General features: G+C 42.0%; 1 protein-coding gene across 2 annotated transcripts in view; it reads right to left on the minus strand.

Annotated features, from left to right (window-relative positions):
• LAMA4 (laminin subunit alpha 4) overlaps positions 1-19,026 on the minus strand; it is a 100,960-nt gene that overhangs the window by 54,178 nt on the left and 27,756 nt on the right. For both annotated transcript variants that reach the window (XM_074150139.1, XM_074150140.1), the window contains exons 3-7: positions 13,526-13,650; positions 9,475-9,555; positions 4,954-5,168; positions 1,553-1,648; positions 65-216 (exon numbers count right to left, since the gene is read on the minus strand). In XM_074150139.1, the coding sequence (XP_074006240.1) occupies positions 65-216; positions 1,553-1,648; positions 4,954-5,168; positions 9,475-9,555; positions 13,526-13,650 (669 nt within the window). The remainder of the gene's footprint in view (positions 1-64; positions 217-1,552; positions 1,649-4,953; positions 5,169-9,474; positions 9,556-13,525; positions 13,651-19,026) is intronic.

A 19,026-nucleotide genomic window follows, 5' to 3' on the forward strand; every position in this document is an offset into this window, starting at 1 on the left:
GAATTGAGTGGAAATTCATAGATTAAAATTACATTAAAAAATGAAATGTCATCAATATTTGTACCTTGAGATGGCTGGTAGTGAGGTTCAGGTCATTCAAGCGCTTTTGAGCTGCAACACCTGTAGAAATGCTCAGTAAAGTTGATTTGCTTTCATCGATTGCCAGAACTGCTAATCGGATGTCATCTGTCAAATCCCAAATACATTTATCGCAGCCTGATAAGAAAATAAAAGAGTGTCATTTTTCTTTAGTGTTTGTGTCAGTTAACAGCAAATATCTTAAATTCACATTATAGTGCTCTTGCCCCATGGTGTTCCCTCTCTTTGTCATTGATGAATCCTGATGTATACCCATTTTTCTTTCACTTCCATCCGCCCACTTCCAAGGTCCCACAGTACAGTCATGATGCTTCCAGTTGAGCAGCACCAGATGGGACTGCTCCAAGAGGCTGCCACAGCGGCTCTGTAATCAGCAGGGAGAGAGACGAGGTATTTCCTGGCTATTCCCTAGAGGCCCTGCATGTTTGTGGTGGGAGGAACAACAGATGAGAGTCAAAAAAACAACTTCATTTTGTCAGAACCCAAAACTCTGTATTTAAAATGTGGTGGTATGAGAAGGTAGGGTGTCCAGCGGATGGAGTCTTGACTGCCTATTTCATTAGGAAGGCAACTTCTAAAAGCACAGTTATAACACGTTTGGGACATGCTTGCACAAAACTATATCTTTGTCTCTGCCAAATGCTTGCAATACAGCCTTATTTTTAGTGACATTGATGCCACCACTAAATGCAGGAGACTTAGGTGAACATGAAATACTTATTCCTACAGAAACTTTTGCTTGGTAGCAAAAGCTTGTATTATGTAGCAAATAGCTTGTATTCTTGATGGCAGCAGCTCCTTCTGTTTTCCTTCTGGTTGCACTTCCAGGGACATGACCCCCCTTATTGGGAGTTGGTTTAGGAACCCATGTGTGCTACATGGTCTGCATTATGCCACAGGCATAATTATACTAACATTTATAAAAATATCAGTGGTTACCAATAGTTACAACACAGTGCTTCTGGAAACTCCCCAGGCTTCCAATCATTAGAATAGGGGAGATGATAGTGGAAAAGCAACTGACTGATGGATATATGTCAAATTGTCAAAAGCAACAATTTATATTAGATGTACAGCTAGAAAACCAGAAATTATATGCAAGATGGCACAGATAAGTTGTGATGGCAGTTTTTAGGGCCAGAATATGATTTTGCAGGCACTGTGTCTCAAAGTCTATAGAAGTGGCTTTGGTGATACTTCAGTACTGCTCCTCAGTTTGTACCTAAACATTCGGCTTGTGTCACAGAATTGGACATACCCACATACTCAGTCAAACAAGAACATATTTACTCAGTCAGCGGGGCACTGTGCATATTCACATGTTTAAGTGCCCTGTGGGACCCAGGTCAAAGTGCTGAGCTCACTGGACAGCCAAGCTTTTAAGTTAGTATTTGTAAGCATCTAAATACAAGAGCGATATTAATTTTTGGTGTTCTTGTGATAATCTTCTTACTGATGGTTGGGCAGTCTGTGCCAGTAGAAGCCTCAGGACTGTCTGCAAGGCATTCTCCGGTCTGGCTGTCACACACTCTCCCTCCACAGTTACACTCTGGGGGAAAAAGAAAGGATTTTTGAAAGAAGAATCTTCAAAATGTACAACTCGCCTTTCCCCTCCCAAGACTAGTGAAATGATTGTATGTAGGATTGTGCATGGGTAGTCAAACCAAAGTCAAGGACTTCTTGTACTGGTTTTTCCCTTCAGAATGTAGAAAAAGGTGTTTTTTACACTGCCGTCAAATGGACCAGATAAAATATAAGGCAGAAAACAGAACCAGAAATCCTCTGCTGAAACAACTTGTTCAAAGTGTCTCAGCTGGTCACAAGCAGAGGCAGCAAGGCCAGAGTTGCCCAGCTGGGCCATTGGCATCACTGTCTAGAGAGGTTGACATTTAGGAGATGGGCTAAGAAAAGCAGTACAACTAAAGTTAATTATTAGTTAAAAGTCTCTCCACAGCCCTGTGGAATTTTTCAGAGCTGTGTCAGGCTGCCACTAAATAAGCTTTCCAGCTATCAGGGACTGATAGTGGACTCCAGTTCCATCAGCAGCTTGCACATATCAAAAAGTAAATATCTCCTACCACTTGCAATGAAGAATAAATGAGGTTTTACATTTTTTTAAACTTGAATAAGCTACATTTTTATTGCCAGCACAAGTGGCTTTTTAAAAAGTATAATTTTTAATCTCAAGTGTCTCTTTCAAGGTTTAGTTGGCCTTTTAAAATATATTATTTTAAAGATTAAAATATTTTTGGAACACTTTGATAGAATAATAAAAACTCAAACAGAACATAAGAACAGTAGTAACTTATCTGGAATTTGTTTTACTCTTATGATTCATGGTTTCAGCAGAATCTCATATAACAAAGTTGTTTACTGCCATTTTATTGCAACCCATTCATTGTTCTCTATGAATTACCCTTGTATTTACATTCCACATTGCACATTCGAGGAATTGTCAGGAAAAATGTTTAATGCAGCTTCAAAGTCAACACAATGCACCAACATTGGAATAATTCTGTATAAAAGTGAACCAGTGTTAGAAGAACTACTCAATTTTTGTAGTAATGTAAGAACAGAATTTGGTTGTTAATTTTGTGGTGCAATCAATGTTTTGACCTCACCACGATGTGTATGAACTCGGTGCCTCCCAGATTTTGGATCTATGATTTTTTAAATTTTTTTATTTCTTTTGTTAAGAAGTGAAAAAAAAGTTTCAGTTGAAAGCAGAGATTTCCCTTTACCTATATCACAGGATCTAGGCTATCCCCACGTGGCAAGATTGCAGTTACAAGAGTGAAATTTGGATGAGATTGGTGCTCAAGAAAATAAAATTATATCTTCTTATTTAAATGGATAACTCTTAATTTGCTACACAGATGCATACAGTAAATTAATTTCAAAAGCAGTCCTGACATTTTTTCACCTACTTGTATAAGGAGTTCCACACTTTTAGTAGGGAATTAAGACTTTCAGTGCTACTGTGGCTTACTGGTGGAGAAAGCTTCTAAATTTACCTTTTTTTCTGAGGGACATTTGTGGAAAGCTTTGAAGTATGGCTAAAGGACATGTGGTTAAAAAAATATTGAAAAGAAACTGAAAACTGTTGACAGCTACGCAGATTTTTGTCTTTTGCTCAAAAGAAAAAAAGGTGATCTTAGCTGGATAGAGCTGTTCGCTCATTTAGTTCTCTGGAAATTTTTTGTTCTATATACCCTTTGAGGTGCTCCGTGGAAACCATGTATACAGACTCTCTTGTTTCTTACACTGGTTTCTGTTCTGTGTTTTTGTATTCTAAAGAAAGTATTTGTCTTATTTCAGAACCAATATTTTTCTAAATAAGAGTTCCTAATTGCTCCAAAATGCCAAAGTATAAACTTGCCTTGTAAACTACCCAAATAGTTTGGAAATCAGCAATGTATTGAGTGGTGCACACAGTCTACACAGCACTGTCAAGTACAGCACGTTGCGGTGTTCAGCAGAAATAAAGGTGAAACAAGAAGTGTGTAATTCTCTGAAACATAATACTTCAAAATCAGGATTTGCTAGAGTCAACTACAAGATTAAATTCATTCCTAAATAGAGAAAGCTGTACCTCTCACAACATATTCAAGTGCCCAGGCACTTTTTATTTTTAGCAAAGATCAAACATTACAAGGAAATCTGCTGACCAAGAGAATTACGAAGCTGATTTATACTCTGCATGAAAAACCTGTATAGAGAAGCCCTGTGCACCATGAAATCCCACTTAAACTGTACCTCAGAAACGTAAATAATACTGAGGCATTCTGCCTCTAATTCCTGCAATTCCTTAAGGGTGCAAAGCAAAACTATACTGAGGTGATGAAAATTTGACTTAACTTCAGTTTAGAAACTCTGTGTTCAGAGATGCCTTCCAAAATTATGTTTTACATAATCTTCTTAGACACTTGGAATGCCCTGTAATCCTCAGACTTCTGGCAAAGCTACTCTTAGCAGTTTGAAGCTCTGCTTTTGCACATGGCCAGGGCATGACTGCTGCGGTTTGCTGAGTTGTGCTGGGTGCGTTTCTCCTGCCTCATGGCATCCAGGAGCCACAAACTAGATCCTGTCATTCCTTACGGGAGAACTGCACTTAAATCATCTCTGGTGAACTGAATTAGGCAGTGAAGTGCATAAGCAAGGTTTGCTTTGGCAACCTCAAAATCACAGAGATGTTGAATTTCAAGCATGTCTTGGTTGCCTAAATCCTGGCAGGAGGTGAGTTTTGGGGCACACTATTCCCTACAGCCACTGTCTTTTTTGGCTGGTTTGGATACTTGTGATTCGCTTCTGGGATTACTGTGTGCAAGCACCATCTCTCCCTGTTCAGCGTAAAGGGAATTTAAGCACGTGACTTAGTGATGTGAATTACATCCTGGAGTTGGACACACAGGGATTGGGTCAGGACAGGAAAGGCAGTCCTGTTCCCATAAAAAATGCTTTCAAGTCTTTAAGCGCCCTCAGTCTGAGTGGTCATGTTGGGCAGCATGTGGTTTGACCAAACACAAAGGTGAACTCTCTGCCCAAAGAAAGCTTAGAGACCCTTATTTAAAACAAGATGCAGGACACAACGTTGCCTACATTCATCCTGTCCAGACATTTGAGATGTTGGGTTCTGGGGTCTGAGACTTCCTTGTGGGCGATGGAAAGAGTGTTAGTGCCTGGGATGATTCAACTGAATAGGCATCCAAATTACCCTGCAGGTAGACCCCCTGCCTCCCAGGGCCACAGGTGTCTGATGACTAATTAAGGCATCTCTGAGCTCCTGGAGGTCATCCGTAGACCATGCTGTGCTTTGTTTTGCTCGGCTCTGCTATACTAAACTATAGACAATACCTGTACAGTTTTTAGCGAATCTGGCATCCCCATAGTAACCTGGAGCACATCGTTCACACTTGAACCCACTGGTGTTGTGCAGGCAGTTGCGACACTGGCCGGTCACTTCATCACAGTCTTCAAAAATCAGGTTTGGGTCTGAGTTGCCACTGCAGTCACATTTTTTACAAGTGCTTCCAATCAGCAAAGGGTTGCCATAGTAACCAGGGGCACACCTGAAAAAAAGATCAAGCCCAGTGATGATGAGCAATATTTCCATCTGCAGCACCATTTTTTCTCTGACCTTATTTACGTCACCAGGAATTGATGACAGTCTGCAGCTACTAATGTACAGAAGGCAAATTAGGAGCTGAATTCCTGCAGAGGCTGTTTTGTGCTCTAATCTCAATCTGTACAGTTATAGATTTTTCCCTTCTTGCACACGCCTGGTATCTCAATCACACCAGTCTGCATTTTTTTTTTGTTTGTTTTTGGTGTGTCTTTAGCAGTAAAATGATTTGTTTCCCATTGTTTTAAAATCTATGACAGAATGACCTTGGCAGAGAGGCAGCTCTAGTGTTTATTTCGGTCTCTTTCAGCACTGGATCTCGCCAACTATATTGTGTTATATAGGAAACTGGGCTAAGATACTGCATTTCATGATGCTGAAACTCAGAGGAAGTTCAGACCTTATTTCCATTATAATGCATGTAACAAAGTACTGACCAGAAAAGGTTTATATAAATACTTGAGGTGAGGCATTGGGATGGTTTCTGTTTTTTGCAAAACAGAATAGGCACTGAACCAGCCTCAATTTTTCAGCTTTGTTCGATGTTAGCCTGCTGGTTGTGGGCAAAAGGCTGAGAGCAGCCACCAGCCCAAGAGGGGAGGACTCCTCTGCTGGTTTGCAGAGGGAGAGAGGGAGGTGGGTAGCAAGCACTCCAGGAGTGGCCTGAAATGGGTCCAAGTTGGTTTTCATGTCTTGTCGTGTTTAGGAAGTGTTTCAGTTGAAAACTTGCCACATCTTAAAATGGAAGAGATGTTGAAACTGCAGTGGGTTTTGAAGGTCTAGACAAACTAGGTGTTACCTAATGCACCCAGGTGACCAGTGACCCTAAGCTAAGACAAGAGGTAATAGATTTGGTGTCATCATTTGGAAAGAAAGGAGAGGGTTTCAGTTAAAGGAGTTTCTGCTGGTCACAGGGAATGTGCTTAATCCTATGGGCTAGAGGAGCTTTTGCAAAACAAACAGCAAAGCGAACAGAGCTGGCACCGGGGTGGGCATGGAACAGCTCGTGGGGCAAATCCTTGAGCAAGGACATTGCTGGAGGAGCTGGTGGCTGAAACAGTGCAGAGCAGCATCTGATGGACTGGAGGGGATAGCTGGCAGGACAGGGCAACATATGCCATTCATGGTGTCACTGCAGGGTGGCAGGAGGGTCCATGACCCAGCAGCCTGGGGCACAGAGATCAGGGACTCCTACCCCTAAACTGTGAATGAAGAATTACTGTGGGGAGGGGGATAACTAGCTGCTGTAACAATTGCTCACTGAAGAAATTGGAGGATTGAATAGCTGTTGCAGTGATTTAGGTAAGGAATAGTTATTGTATTTCATCCTGTTTTATCACTCTGTTGTCCTTGTCTTTTCTCCCATCCTTAAAGTCCTGTTTTAAGATGCTCTGCCCTTTGTGGGTGGGGAGGATGAGCTCCCAGGCAGTTTAGTTTAATTTTTGCAGGTTTCTGACTTGGGGACCTGAGCCGAGGTCTGTTGTCTCCTAAAATCTGAACACAATCAAATCCAGGTTCTGCTCTGTCTGAACAATGAAAATGTGGGAGATCTGATAAGACCTTCCAGTTTTGATCTGTTCCTACATTTGCTGAGGTTCTTTTTTAGTTTTTAATAAAGAAAGTAATTTCCTCAGTGCTGCTTTGTTCATGTTCCAGTCCTGAACCCCCACAGTAAAAACACATAAAACTTTAAGCATCTTAATATAAACCACTTGGCTGCGTCAAACACTGCCTTTGCCAATGGCAAAGACTCTGTCTCTTTGCAGCACTGCCAGAACCTTTGGTGCAGATCTTATCATTTGGGTGACCCAGATGTAAAGAATAAAGTGTGACCTGGAGTTCTATGCACCCCTTGAAGGATTGTGAATGTGACACGGAGCATAATGAGCGTGATTTAGCTGACTTCGGTGCAGTCACTCCCCGTTCTCATGGGAGTTACAGCAGGCAGTGATGGGTAATGCTACTATTTAGTCATGCCAAAAGCCTTGCTATAATTTCCTAGTATTTCAGCCAATATGAGATTGTAGTAATTTCCCAAATTTGAGAATTTTAGTATTTATGACTTTTGAACAAAAAAAATCCCTTTTTTTTTTTTTTAAATCTGTTGAACCATTTGATTTATTCTGAAGTCTCAAAATCTTGCAGAGTTGCTTTTTAATTTTCTCTAGTTCAGTACTTTCCAACTGATTCTCTGTCTAATGTGGCTACCAAGTCACAGAAGTCATTGAGCTGTGGTGACACCAACGTTTTGCCTACTGCTATCCAGCTCTGGCTTTTAGCCAGCATCTACCAAAGACTGGGCTATTCCCATCAGGCCCACAATGTCTGCCCTCTCATCAGGGCAAGGTGATTATCTTTTTCTTCTTTTCTGAAATATACCATTCAGCTCACTTGCCAGAAACTTAGTGGACAGTTCCTCACATCCTCACAGATAGATTTTGTAAATGCTGCTTTTTATGACCATCTGATTCACTTTTATTAGCCATATGTCCTCATCTGGACTAGCTGTGTAAAACAAATAGAAAGTTTTAGTGCTAAAAGTAAACGTGTCACCTTCACTTTCCCCTTCTCTTTACCTCTCAGTGCACCTCAGAGGGCTGGACTGTGCTTGGCCTCTTTTGAATAGTTGGTAGCACATGAAAAGAGCAGAGACAGCTGGATGGAAACATACTGCTCCATCTCTGTGCTTTACGGTCTGAAAAAGTAGAGACCTGTAGTAAATGCCTTTTCCTCTGTTGTGTCAATAAATGGCTCTTTGTTGCTAGCAAAGAATATTTCCTCTCCCATAATAAAGATGCTAAGTTATCTTTGTTTCATTTTACAGCCATGTTTGCTTCCTGTAATTATCGGTGAGTAAGAGATTAACTTCCTCTTCCCTGGCAATGCCAAAAGAACTTTTTTCCTCTATTCACTTTGGACACTCAAGTATAATTTCTTCAGTTATCTTTTTTTACCATTTGGGCACTAACAAAACCTGGATTTCATCTGCTAACACCTTAATGCCTTATTGCTGGAGTCCAGGAGCAAAATGATTCATTCCTAAATTTTGAATTGGGAAGCTGGTTTTCTCAGTACCTAACAAAGACCTCCAAATTTCACATCATTTGCTGGCAAATATAAACCAGATAGGTTTGTGCCAAGCCCCTGGAGCAGCACAAGAAAGGCTCCTACACGAATGCCAGAGGAAATGGAGCAGATTGCCCCCCCGGTGTGCTGCTCCAGAGATCCCAGGCGCTGCCCATGGAGGGCTGTCCTGCAGCTCACTGCCCCGAGGTGCCTGCCATACACTGCTGCGGAGAGCTTGGAGGGAGGGTGGTGAGGAGGCCGTAGCCTTCCTCTCCCTGGGGATATGAGCTGCTATTTGGGCTGCAGGGAGGGACAGGGGCAATGCCCCTTCTCGTTCAAGATCCCCCAGTCCTCCTGCCAGCATGTTGAAGGCACAATAGCTGCCAGCAGGAGCAGGGGGTGGTGGCACTGCCCAGCAGCACCTTACGTGGGGCAGGGACTTAATCTTTAGCAAGTGGGGGGACAAGTAGTGCATTTCTCATTAGTCATTGAAATGCTTTTTGTCGTTTCTGACACGAACGGGAGTAAGACTGGGAGGGAAGTCCCTTTTGTCACTGCTTGCCACTTACCGCAGCAGTTAGTCAAGGACTTAACATGGTGACCAGGACAAGCTGATTTCTTCCTGTAACTTTTTCTAACCCATTTACGCAGCTTTGCCTTCCCTGAGACAGATGCATTGTGTCAGGCTGAGGAGTGGCTATTAGAAAACAAAGCTGATGCTATTTTCTGCTGTTACTATGCATCTGCTACTCATTTCGTAGGATTTGAATTGCTTGTAGTCTAGGTTGACATTTTAATAACCATTAAGAAACCTCACTGACCTTTTAATTGTCTGCGTTATCCTTTGTGTATGTATCTGGCATTTTGGAAGAACAAAAGACTACAGCCATAGGCCTGAAAACAAGGGTGGGTTTTTTATTTTTGTGCCATCTGTCTAAAGGGCTTTCACTATTGCTGTAGCCATGTTAGTGATGCAGAGGTAATATGCTGATGTTTTTGCATCATCTGCAAGGGCAAAATCCTTCACTCTTTTTTTCATCTTTTTCATATTGATTTCTCTTTACATCTCACACATTCTCTTTCTCCCTTCTCTGATAGTTACATTAAGTATTATTTGAATCCAAGACTTACCCATTAATGACAGTGGCCTGAAGCCATGGCAGTAAGTCATTCTATTAGTTTCTTACCTTTCACAGTTGGGTCCTGCATAGTTTTCCTTACAGACACAGCGCACGCTTCCACTTTTCCTGTAACAGGAGACTGCAAAGCTGGAATTTCATTAGAATAAATAGTTAGAATAGCAGGCAATGGCAAACACTTGGGAATATTTCTTTATTACATTATGGAAATTCGCTGTCAGTGTGAACTCTGACTCTTGGTTACTCATTGCTAAATAGGTATTCTTAAGCTCTGTATGTTACTCATATTATATGCCTTGTTTAGTCTTTTTAATTAGTGTAGAAAGCACTGATTAGTGCTATGGAGCAATATAAATACAAATATATATAAGTTCTTCTCTGGCAGCATAGATCAGACACACATTTTAGATAAGGGACTTAGGAAAAATGTGTATGTATGTATGTCATACGAACCTAATTGCTTCCTGTTTTTTATTCTAAGGGGTAAAATATTGCTTATGAAAGACACCACAGTGAGCACTTCAGGAACTGAGATTCTGGAATGGGTGCAGCAATTTCCTATGCAAATCCTACAGTTTTCCTCAAATCCAGTCTGGAAGTACCGAGTGGTTAAAGATGACCTCTGTGATGCCATTCCCATTTACGGTAACCAAAGCTGCCCTACCATCTCTCTGAGTAAGCTTAAAAGAGCCTGAGGCCTCTTCTGAGACCAACATGCCAAGTAGTGATACTGATTGCAGTAATGGCTTGGGCTCCAGTTTTCACTGCCACGATTCTAAATAATGGATTCCTTTGCTTTCTTATGTTTTCAGAATTTAACAAATGTTTAACTAAATATGAGATCCAAGGAACAGCAGCAGGCAGATGTGGAAAGTGCAAATTGTATATACAAACACAGTGATAGACTGCTTAAATATATTTGCAGGAAAAAGACATACAATCCTAAAGATGTTTCCAGTTATTTTGCAATATGTGTGAGTAAATTCCTGCCAGAACTGGAATGTGACCAGAGTAGTGAGTGGCAGCAGTTGCCAGCTGCAGGCCCATGGTTGCTAAAATACAAGCCCCACGTCATACAGTGCTGGGCAGCTGTGGCCAGGTTGCATGCCTTTTGCACAGAAGGACAAAAGACTCAGAGCGATGGGAAAGAGCACAATCCACACACTGCTTGTTCCAGGAACAAGCAGCATTGAAAAGTGACAAGAATTCCTACATAATTTCACTTCCCATCAGCATTTCTCAGCAGGGACAACCAGGATGAAATAAATCTGTGTCAGGATCTGTGCTGCCTCAAAGAGTTTCATATAACCAGAGGAACATAAAATGAGATTCTTCTCACAGAATTCACAAATTAACTTCAGTAAAGCCTTTTTGAGAGCTTATCAAGAAAATCATAACAGTTTGGCAACCTTCCTCTTCTTTTACAGAGGCTAATTCCTTCATGTAGTTGAAAAAAACACAGTGTGGATTTGAGTTATGAAATAAGACTGAAGCCTTCCTGAGGTTTTATATTTTTTGTTATCTTTTAGGAGAAAGAAGTTCATAAAATTCCCTCAGGTTTGAAAAGAAGTAACATCTGCTGGACTGTGAAGCAATCTCCCTCTTTTTTTTTTATTCTAAAGAGATGACATGTGTAATGTCTAAAAGTTATTCCAAAAGTTCCCAGGATAGCAGATATGAAGACAGTCTGGCCAGAAAATCTGGAAACACACAGATGAATCCCAAGAAAAAATATGTGTCTGATGAGTCTGTCAGTTTACAGATTTGGTCACTTTGTCTAGTCATTATGAATTCGCTGGTTATTCCCAAAGTGAAACAGAGTACAAACCAACATCCTTTGGATGTTCATTATTTAAGGCTTTTAATGCTTCTCTGCTTTCTGGTAGAATTACTGTTTTGCCTTAGTATAAATGGAGTAGGATTAATGGAGTAAAAATGAAAAAAATAGAAAAGAACAGTTGTTCTTTGAATTTTGTTATGCAAGGCTGAATGTTGCTCAATCATTGTTATTTGCCTGTTCCAGCCCCAGCTGAAGGCTACTGCTGTGGTTAGGTCTCTCTCATGCAAGAAGCTGAGCAGGCAATTTATGCATGTTATTTAAATAGGGGCATGAGGCAAATTGGGATCGGATATTCCTTTAACTATTGCCTTCAGTACTTTTCTGAGGGAAAAACCTGAAAAATTGAAGTGGATTTTTACTGAGGTAGTTTTAAAGGGGTGACAGAACATAGAATATCCTGAGATGGAATCCATGAGGATCATCAAGTCCAACTCCTATATTGCTGTAATATTGAAGCATCTGCATTCATGCTCCTTGCAACTTTTGTTCTCCCTTCCCAATCCCCATGCTGCTGTCCTTTTGGGCTCAGGGCTTCTCTCTCTCTAGTGATCTGGAATGGGAGAGGTGTATGTCCCCAGCAGCAGGGCTAAGGAGCGTGTTGAAGCAGGGAATGCTCCTTGGCCTTTGTGCTCATCTCCCATAACACTGGTAGAGACAGCCTGTAGCTCAGGTCCTTGGTGGTCCCACCACACCAAACCCTGCTGGGCCAGCTGGCTTCCTGTGGTTAGGGGGCACTGCTGCAGAGCCCGGTGGGCTGTAGGACTCGGTGAATGCAGGCTGGGCCATGGCCTCTCAAATCGCACCATAGGGAGGACAGCCTAAATGTTCGCTTGACTGTCTGTGCTTGGTAGAGACTGGGTCTCACCATGCGGTAGTGCCTCAGGCATGTGCAGCCCAGGTTGTGGTTGAGAGAGCTGCTCCTTACATCGAAGCGGCTGCTCTGTGCCCAACAGGTTAAAAAAAAGCATCACTTTCCTTTGCTAAGGAAAAAGCACTGCTTCCGACTGTTGTATTTCTACTATTTCTGGCATTACAGCCGCTACTGGAACTGGAGGAAGCGAGCTGCTTCATCTGTGAGCTCTCTCCTAAACCTTTCTACATGTGAGCAAAGCCAGGTTCTTCCCCTGTCTCTGGAGGATTTTCTCTCTAATCCAGGCAAAGCTGCAGTTTTTCAACAATAGCTGTTCTCCACCCTCCTCACATGTCTGCAGCTCACTGTAAAAGCCAAGAGGCGATCTGTGGGAGTTTGGCTGAGTGATTTTGCTCCATTGCCATTTTGAGCCTGTGCCGCTGAGCAGCTGAGCAAAATGCAGCTCATCCCACCTTAAGGCTGTATGAGTAATCCTATAGCAACAGCAAACAAATACAGTGAGGAAATTCCCCTCTGCTGAGAAGCCCGGCTGAAAGCAAAATGGGAAACACCACAAGGGGAGTATGTAGCTCATTAAAAAATAGCTTCAACCCGTTGACAAGTGTTTACTAGCATCTCCTCTGTGCACGACAGTGGGATTCGCAGAGATGCCTCTCCCAGAGCATGGACCTCAAGCAAGAGGAAGTTGATAATTTCTTTCATCTGCATTACTGACGTACCACTAGCAGTTTCTAATAGCTGGTCATGGTTTGTAGTTATTTGTTTCTTCTGAAGGCACGAAGAGGGTAACAGCTGGAGCTCTTTGTCTTGGTCTTGGTTTTCTGTCAGGCTTTGAGTTTCTTACCCAAAGGTAGCTGGAAATCAGCTCAAGGGGCACTGTACCTGTCACAGGGTCCTCCAGCCCTTTTAACTGTTACTGTACTAACCAGATCCAGCTGCTGCTGACTCAGTAGACTGCCAGGCTATGCTTTTTTGTGGTTGGTTTTACCTTCCAGAGGTCATGGTTTGATCTTTCTGTCTGCCTGTTTGTCTCAGTCACATACATCCCTGATGCCACCTTCCTTGGGAATTGGTCATTAAGGGATTCTTAAAAGTAATTAGACAGCTGACTAATCGCCCCTGGATAAAAGAAAATCAACTTGAATTTGCTCAAATATTTTCTCCCCTCTCTTGGTAAGAATTGATATGAGCACTTAAGGGTATTTTTCACCTAAATTAAATGCTGTTTCCTGTGGTTATAAATGTGAGCAGCTGAAAGTCCTCTTATTTTCCCCCGGTTGGCAAGGGCAGCAGCCTTTGTCTCCTGCATCCAGGAAGGGATGCTGACCCCACCTTGGAAAGGGCCAAACCCAGCCCAACTCAAAGAGAAGCAAACACTCTTTACGTACTTGGCAAGTGCTGGCAGGGGGCAGGGGCAGGGCTGGCAGAACGTGGGCACTCCTCTGACAGCGTCACCGATGAAGCCATCCGGACATTGCTCGCAGTGCTGGCCTGTTGTGTTTCTCTGGCAGTCCTTCAGTGGGAAGAGAGAGAGTGGTGAAAGTTAAACGGAGGTGCTGCCTAATTCAGAAAGAAATCATTTAGCTGAAGACCCAGCCAAGCAGAATACAGGCTGATGCCAGACCCCAGCCCTTCAAGGCACTGTCTGATGCAGCCAAACCAGCTAGCACTGGTGCAAATAAAAATGCTATAAATGATTACACTGTCCAGCCAGCAAGTGGTGGCAAGGTGCGGTACAGGACAAACCAGATGCGTGCCTGCTAGATGCTGGAGCAGAAGCAGTGCTGCCTGTCGTCCGAGATGTTGGGGTACTCAGGTGTAGCTGGCAGCCCTGTTTTGAATTGCCAGTGCCATCAGGAAAAAGTCCCTTTTACTGATGCCAAAACAAAATGAAAAATATCAGCTGGTAAATACTATTAGAAGATTTCAGCCTAGATACAGGTTTCAGCGAGGCTGCTTCTTGGACTTGATGAGTGGAAAAGAGCATCAGGGGAATCTGCCTGCAACTGGTGGCTAAAACACCAGTGGCCCTGACGTTTTTCTTCTGAGATGAAAAGTGTTACAGCATGAAGGGATGTGTTATCACTGCACCTCATTCTCAGCCTTAAAGGAGGTCCGCTTAATGGAGGGAAGAAGCAGGAGTCATCTATAAGTGGCCTTTCATAAAATACAGAGCAGCTGTGCAAAATGTCACCCACTTTATAAGCAAGTTTCATCCCCGCAGTTCAATGTTTGTGAGGAAATATGCTTCCTCATGCAGAGGCAAATTGGCCACCAGTTGATATTGTTGGGGCTCTGTGGAAGTAAATCAAGCTGTGGTAATTCATATAGAATATTTGTTCCAAAATATTTCAGATTCATAAACGAATTTGGAAAGGATTCAGGAGATGGTTGCTGGTGGAGCATGAAACAGACTCCAGAAGCAGGCCAGGCTGGCTGCCCTCCCCAGACATCATCTCCTGCGTCACTGCTGGAGACCCAGTATGGGCTGCAGAGACCTTTGGTCAGTTGGGCCCTGCAGGGGATCTCTTCTGCTATGTTCAGAGTTGGCACAGGTGTTAGGAAATGACTGCCCCAGTTTATTCTCCAGTCATCATTTAATCCCACCACAGAAGTTGCAGTGCTGTCAGCAGCTGGCAGTTTCTGGAATAAGAGGGAAACTGAGTGTGGGATTTCAGGGTCACTCTCAGCAGGAGGGAGCTCCCCAGCACAGGGCAAGGGGGACCTTGACCTCTCTGCGGTTGGAGGTTCTTCAGCAGTGCCAGCCTGGGGGTGGTGAGCTCAGTTTACTGATTTGTCATCTGAGCCAGTCCCTACAGATCTGAAACTCACTTTCTACTCCAACCATGGTGTGATGGAGTGTTCTTTGAAGAAGAGAGTATGAGGAGAGAGGAATGTGATTAGGGAAGATGTTTAATGAATGCATTTTGGATGCAAGTATTGTAACTTTGATTTAGTGGCAGAATTTTGTCCTGGCAACATAGATTTTTTTTTAATTTCTTTTTCCCCTAAGTCTGTGTCCAGATATTATCAATCTGCATTGAAAAGTGTAATTTCAGTCAAGGACACTCATCTGAAGTTTTTTTTAGCCAATATTCCTCATTTGAATCTCATTAAAGCCCCTAGTTAGGACTCATTAGTTTAGTTCAGATTGTTTTTGATTCTCAAAGACTTTCTTATGTTGCTGCACTTTTTATCGTCGTACAGACCCTATTGCACAGCAATTATTTCTACAAAGCTATAATTTGGCCAAAGAACTCTACAGGAGGTAGAATATGATAAGGAAAGGAAAAAAAGTCCATTTCTTTTTCCATGGATCTTTAAATAGATTATACACCAATAGTTGTAGAGCTCAAGGTAGTTTTCATAGTAATATTTGCTGTAAAGAAGAGAGTATTTATTATACAGAGAACCAGAATATTATTTTAACTAAAAGGCTCTGAAATACAGAAATCTCTGACTAGGAGGAAGAGGAGGAGGAAGGAAGCTTGGTGAGAGCAGGGAAGCTGAGAGCAAATGAGGGCAGAGTGGCAGGCAGCCGCTGCGGAGATGTCCAGATCTCACACTCCTCTCTTGCAAGAGTGGAGGCACTCCACTAACTGCGAGGCACACAGTGTGAGCCAGAAGGCACTGGAAGGCTAACAGTTTTAAAAATAGTTTGCATTTGTCATTATTCAAAGAAAAAGTGATTTTAATGTACCACAAGAGAGAGATGAGAGCGTAGCACTGAGCGCTCAAAGAGAAAGCGCAATCCTGTATCTGAAGCACTGGCAGAGACCTCGGGTGGGATGCATTCAGTTGTAGCCTTCATCACGCTCTTTGTTTGTGCTCTGAGCAATTCACCTCTCTGGTCCTCAGCTCTTCAAACGACATACAGTTATTATCAGAATAAATCTGTTATTGGTTTCCAAAGCTCAGATACTATTCTGATGAACAGAGCAGGGCAGCGGGGGAACTGATGTTGTTCCTTAAATCTGCAGTGTTTTTCATCTTCTAAACTGAAGTGTTAAAAGGCCCTTTTACCCAAAGACCCTGTTAGCTGAGTGCATGAGGCACTTTTGTAGTTTTTCTCTGGTTAGTGATTATGTAAAAGTGGCTTTATCTTATTTAACAAGTCAGAAATCCTGTGGGTATTTAGGATCATATTTTTACAGTGATAAAAAAAAAAAGCGTCCTTATATTTTATCTTCCATTAGCTTGCATTTCCAACAAAACTGCTGACTGCAATAAGCCTATGAGACTTCTCTGAAGGGAGGGAGGACACCCTCCCTGCAGCTCAGGGGTAATTCTCAGCGCTGGGCGGCACTGCTTTGGTAGTTTGAGAAAAGTGTTTTGCTTCTGAATGGGTCACTTTTGATGGAGAAGTAATGAAGAGGAAAAAAACGGAATTCTACTTATGGCAATTTTTGTGAAATTGGATTTTAAAGAAGTGCTTTGCTGTAGGAGATCCAACAGCTACTCTTGGTCCCGGTATTCATACACAGTTTAGAATGAAAGGCATCATTTACAGTTCATGTCAGAAATCGGATGTGATTGTTCACAACCTTCCCTGTCTCAGTGGTTTGTTCAAATGTACTCACAGAATTGCAGAAACATTTACTGATGTTGGTGTCTACTTTTTCAAATAAAGAAACTCAGTATATTTTTTGTTTCTGTTTCCTTTGTAAAACATGGAAGACAAATAAAAATCCCTAGAAAATACTCAGTGATACATATCTTAGGACATCAAACACTGAAGCTAGCAGAAAATTGCTGCCTTTCTACAGAACAGAGTGAGACATGGTAAAGGTCACAAAAACAGATACGACCATGCAGTTAAAAGTATTGCAATGAGGTGTTATAATACTCTACTTTTGGCAAACTACTTTTTAAATTACAGTAAGTGAAAATTCTAAGCTAAATTATTTCCATATGCCCATTTAATACAACTTTTATTTTCATAATGCAAAAGTCAAGGCAGAGGTGTCCCTTCTTCATGGGTACTTCAGCTTCAGAGGAAGTAATCTAATGTAATAGCAGCCTGGCTTCTAAAAGCTTCTATGTGAGGATACCGCATATAATCATTCGTCCCTTGGTACACCAGCAGGAGCTGGTCAGATGAGAGAGTGGCTGGAGTGTAGTTTCCTGTGTTAGCTTTAGCTGGTCCTACTACTCTGCTCTCACTGAGTACCATCAATCAGGGTGAGCATTTCTACCTGACCTTTATTGTAACTGTCTATGCACATGAAAAATAGGTGAAAAGGTGCCGTAGTGGGGGGGATACTTGGGGACGATTGTCAACACTGAGATCCTGCATTCATCTGCTTGGAAAGTAAAGCTGGAACCACTGCTCTGAGATCATAGAGCACTTTATGTGATGCAGTACTGCTCAGTAAATATGCTTGTGTACAAATAATAATGAAAAGTTTGTCTTCAGCCAATGGTACTGGGACAAGTTTCCCAGAAAAAAAACAGACATTCTTTTTTGTAAATGTATATAACTGAAAATCTAAGAGGTGGGAATCTGCCCCATCTTAATTTAGGAATCTGAACTTAAGAGAGAAGAGCTCCTTCTAATGGTCTTCAAAGGCACCAGCTTCATTAAACATGCCATTTGGGCAGTTATTTTAGAGAGATTATTTCATTGGATGGCTAACACTTAGTGCAATTTAGATATGCTGGATCTCCTCCTTTTGACAGATAGTCCTGTAACAATTGTTAATGCAGAAAGATTGCACAAGAATAAGTAAATTATGTAGGTAAAGGGATGCAAGTTGTTTACATTGCTGTGCAGTCTGTCTATATTTATTGCCGGGCCAGTAGAGATTGGCCTGAGGTATAATATCCGGATGTATTTAGACTTCCTCAAATCTGGGAGATGCCCTCATATCTGAGGTTATAGAACTGCATAACATTGCCCATGCCAGCATGCCAGAACTTATTGTTGTTCCAAAATACTAGTAGTAAAAAAAGTACTTCAGTACTTTTGAGTACTTCAGTACTCAAAATGACTTGAAAGCCAGGAGATTTACATGTTTTAACTTTTTCTTCTATAAGGTTTGTGATTTCAAGCCTTCTCTCTCCAACCACTGTGGATGAGGTGCAGTATTGTTTTCAGAATTCCTTCTGGAAGAAGGAGATGAGGCACTAAAAAGAAACACTGTGTGTTGTGCAACTTTTACTAAAATAAAGACAACTGTCAACCTAAAATAATGAGAATAGCAAAAAACTTGGTTCCTGATCCAGTTTGGGTCAACATACTCCCTCCAAGTCAAAGTTTTGGTTTGTAGAACTTGTCCTGTTTGAATGAGTGAAGTAGGAGTTGATGTCTTGCCAAAACCACTTGGCCATCTATTTTCTCAGTTCATCGCTTGTCTTAGGTGACTGTGGGAAATGCGGCTGAGCAGGCATGAGAGCAACAGCAGCCCTTCCTCGTAGTCTTGGCCTGACTTCCTACATGCGTCTTGTACTGCTTGCACAGGGAATGGAAACAAAATGGTGGCATGTTGGGATCACTATTGCAAGTTTTTAATAGAGTAGAACAGTCAGGACAACAACTCATAAGTTAAAACATAGCTAAAAGGGAGAGAAATATCTACAGCTGAGGCACTGAGACTATTAACACTAATGCTTTTGACAACTACTGCATACCAAAACACTGGAGAAGGGCTGCATTTCAGCACCAGACTCTTGTACTTCCGGCTGGCTTTCCAAATATGTATTGCCAAGGTCACTACAGATAGATGTAGTTCATCTTTATAGAAAGAAACAGTGAGCTGTAAGCTGCAAGGCTTTTTGTGAAGCCAGAAGTACCTAATAAGCTGGAGAGTTTTGCTAGCTCTCTGCTGCTTTTTGCTCGTGCTTGATGGATGGTTGTAGATCCACTGGCGATTCTCCAGACCTGCCTTGG

Source organism: Numenius arquata, chromosome 7 (genome assembly GCF_964106895.1).
Source record: "Numenius arquata chromosome 7, bNumArq3.hap1.1, whole genome shotgun sequence".
In the NCBI taxonomy this organism is placed as follows: Eukaryota; Metazoa; Chordata; class Aves; order Charadriiformes; family Scolopacidae; genus Numenius; species Numenius arquata.